This window comes from Triticum dicoccoides, chromosome 1B, assembly GCF_002162155.2.
Source record: "Triticum dicoccoides isolate Atlit2015 ecotype Zavitan chromosome 1B, WEW_v2.0, whole genome shotgun sequence".
Lineage (NCBI taxonomy): Eukaryota > Viridiplantae > Streptophyta > Magnoliopsida > Poales > Poaceae > Triticum > Triticum dicoccoides.
In genome coordinates, this window is record NC_041381.1 from 200,713,167 (window position 1) to 200,716,175 (window position 3,009).

The 3,009-nt window shown below is 52.4% G+C and overlaps 1 protein-coding gene and 1 non-coding gene across 2 annotated transcripts; both read left to right on the top strand.

Annotated features, from left to right (window-relative positions):
• The first annotated feature begins 719 nt into the window (after positions 1–719).
• On the top strand, positions 720–791 carry TRNAP-AGG. Its single transcript has one exon. It is a non-coding gene; the product is annotated as a tRNA-Pro (tRNA).
• Positions 792–1,216: 425 nt separating this feature from the next.
• Positions 1,217–2,195, top strand: LOC119328276 (embryo-specific protein ATS3A-like). The gene is made up of 2 exons (XM_037601294.1): positions 1,217–1,451; positions 1,581–2,195. The coding sequence occupies exons 1-2, from the start codon at positions 1,356–1,358 to the stop codon at positions 2,025–2,027; spliced, it is 543 nt and encodes a 180-aa protein (XP_037457191.1). The 5' UTR covers positions 1,217–1,355; the 3' UTR covers positions 2,028–2,195.
• Positions 2,196–3,009: the final 814 nt, after the last annotated feature.

The following is a 3,009-nucleotide window of genomic DNA, read 5'->3' on the forward strand; positions in this document are numbered from 1 at the left end:
TTGAAAAGAAATACAATCAGGCGGATGAGCAATTATAATCTTTTTAATAGCAACTTTATTGCAAACATTCCGAAATACCCATGATTGAGCGGCAAAAAATCTGCCATGCAACTACGTGATGTGATCTACAACATGGTTACATGTGGGCAATGACCTTGACACACGACATAGGGTTCAGAAGAGGTCCCTAAACACCCCAGAACCACAATCCACATGAATCTGGCAAGACACCCCCGAACCACAAATCCACATGAATTTGGCAAGCACACACAAAAACAAAATATGATTAACATCCTCCTCCTCGCAAAGGGAGCAACAACCATCACTTGGACCGTGACGACTGTCGTCAGAGAGATGGCCGCGAAGCACCTCGCAAAGAAACACCTTAATTTTGGGAGGCATGCCTGCCTTTCAAAGGAGATTGGTACATTTTATAGATAGATTTGACAGAGAATTGACGTGATGATTCAAGCTCCCGAAAGATCATATATCCTCCTCAACTTGTATGACCGGTCGCAATTCGATAAGGACGCTTATGAAGATTCACCTTTATATTTGACTAACACAATAATAATATTGCCAACTTAGCATGAAAAACCAATTCAAGAAAAGCAATAGGATTGATAACGGAGGATTCATTCACACCCTTGGAGTAGGGGAGGATGCATTCAATAACGTATTATGTTCTAATAATCTGTAGGTGTAATATGTTCAACAAAGGGCATTTGGTCTAGTGGTATGATTCTCGCTTAGGGTGCGAGAGGTCCCGAGTTCAATTCTCGGAATGCCCCCAATTTTGCATCTTTTTTGTTTCCTCTCTGACTCTCTCTCTCTCTCTCTCTCCGATTTTTTTTTTGAACTTCTTTCTCTCCGATTTGAAACGTGCCATAGAGACCTTTCTCAACGTCCATAATTTTTTTTGAGAACCATCTACCTAGCTTCTGTTTCATACTGAGACTATGCACCATCGTAGAAGCATCTAAGCTTATTTTATTGTGAGATTATAAACCATCAAACTCCCTGCGCTCGTGTGCCCCGCGCTGGATGCTTCTGACTTCTGTCCGTCGACCTGTGCCGCGGCGGACCACATCATCACCGAGCATGACGACACGCAACGCTCGTGTCCGCTAGCGAGCGATTCGGCGCGTTGCCGATCCGATACGATGCGTTGCTGGTCCACTGGCCTGCAGCCATGTGCTAGCGTGCACCGCATCCTCATCCCCATCTCGACACCGTGACACGCCAGGGCGCTATTATTAGCACCCCCGAACTCCTACGCGGCGGCGCAATCACATCGACTCCTCGCGCCGTCCCCCGTCCCATAGTCCCTTCCCGTCCTCGCCTCGTCGCCGGCAATGGCGGGTCCCGGCATCGGAGCGGCCGCGCCTCGCCTGTCGCTGCTGCTGCTGCTCGTCGTCGTCTTCGCGGGCTCCTCCCTCCACAGCCGCACCGTGAGTTCTTCTTCTTCTTCTTCTTGCACGTGCGTCCACATCTCGCAGTGTCACTCTATCTATCAACCAACGACTGCTCTGCTCTGCCCTGTGAGTGTGTGACCCATGGCGCCGTTTTGTGCTGCGCAGGAGGCGGCCGTGCGGACGTGCACGTACACGGTGAAGGTGAAGACGAGCTGCGCGTCGCCGGCGCGGACGTCGGACGCGGTCAGCGTGGCGTTCGGGGATGCGTACCGCAACGAGGCGTACGGCGCGCGCCTCCCGAGCGCGCCGGGCGGGAGGGCCTTCGAGCGGTGCGGCACCGACACCTTCCGCGTCTCCGGGGTGTGCGGCTACGGCGTCTGCTACCTCTACCTCCGCCGCGCCGGCCGCGACGGCTGGGCGCCCGAGTGGGTCCAGGTCACCGAGCCGGGCCCCGGCGCCGGAGAGAAGCCCGCCACCTTCTACTTCGGGGCGCCGCTGCCGGACGGCGTCTGGTACGGCCACAACCGCTGCCCCAAGGCCAAGGCCAAGGCCAAGGCGGCGGCGGCGGCTCGGACAAACACCACCTCTGCTGTTGCTTCGCCTCTGGGCTAGCGCGACCTGATTGATTCGGCTCTACTCACCGGGCGCAGCCCCTCTCCGTATGTAATTCGGCATTCGTCGAGAATAAGCAGACTGTGCGCCCAGATTCAGAATAAGTAATTAGAGAATCAGATTCCGAAATATGATGAGGCCCTGAGGGCACCTTCTTCACACCCCGGAGGATTTGTTTCCTGTTTACATTTACCACACATCTCTATTTTTTTAGAGAAAAGGTCATAGCCCAACTTTATAAATAAAGCCACACGACAGCGTCACAGACCCAAACATGAACCATGAACGAAACCAGCAGGCGAAACATTGCGAATTCACCGAAAAGAAAGTTTGGGACCAGCAAACGAAAGTAAGGGGTACAGGCAACCTGCTATACACGGCGCGCAGGCCGGAAGGGAGAAGACAGAACCAAACTACGATAACAGCGACACCCTGATTAGACGACAGGGTCCAGCCCAGAGATGTGGGATGCCGAAGCCCGAATTTTGGCGATGAGCAAGTCCAGGGCATCCAGATCTTCATCCTTAGTCAATGATCTCCACTGCTGCAATAGTATACATGATTTGAAAAGAGTGTCAGCAGGCTTAGATGGGAAGATATGTTCAATAGTAAATTTGTTCCTAATAGTCCATAGAGCCCAGCATAAGGCACCCAGGCCGACCCAGAACACCCTCTTGGTAACCCCAACCAAAACTTTGGCTAGGTTTCTAAGCTCAGAGAATGAGGAAGGGTTCCAAGAAACCTGAAGCCAAGATCTGACACAACTCCAAACCAACTTGGCCAGCACGCAATGGAAAAAATGTGTTCCGAGTTTTCCAAGGCACCGCACAGATGACAAAACTCCGAGCTTGGCCCATTGCGCTTGTGAATCTGGTCAGCCGCCGGGAGGCGGCCACGAAAAGCTTGCCAAAGGAAAATTTTAATCTTGGGAGGGACTTTGGATTTCCAGACACAAGAAAATCTGCTCGAAGGGGTATCACGG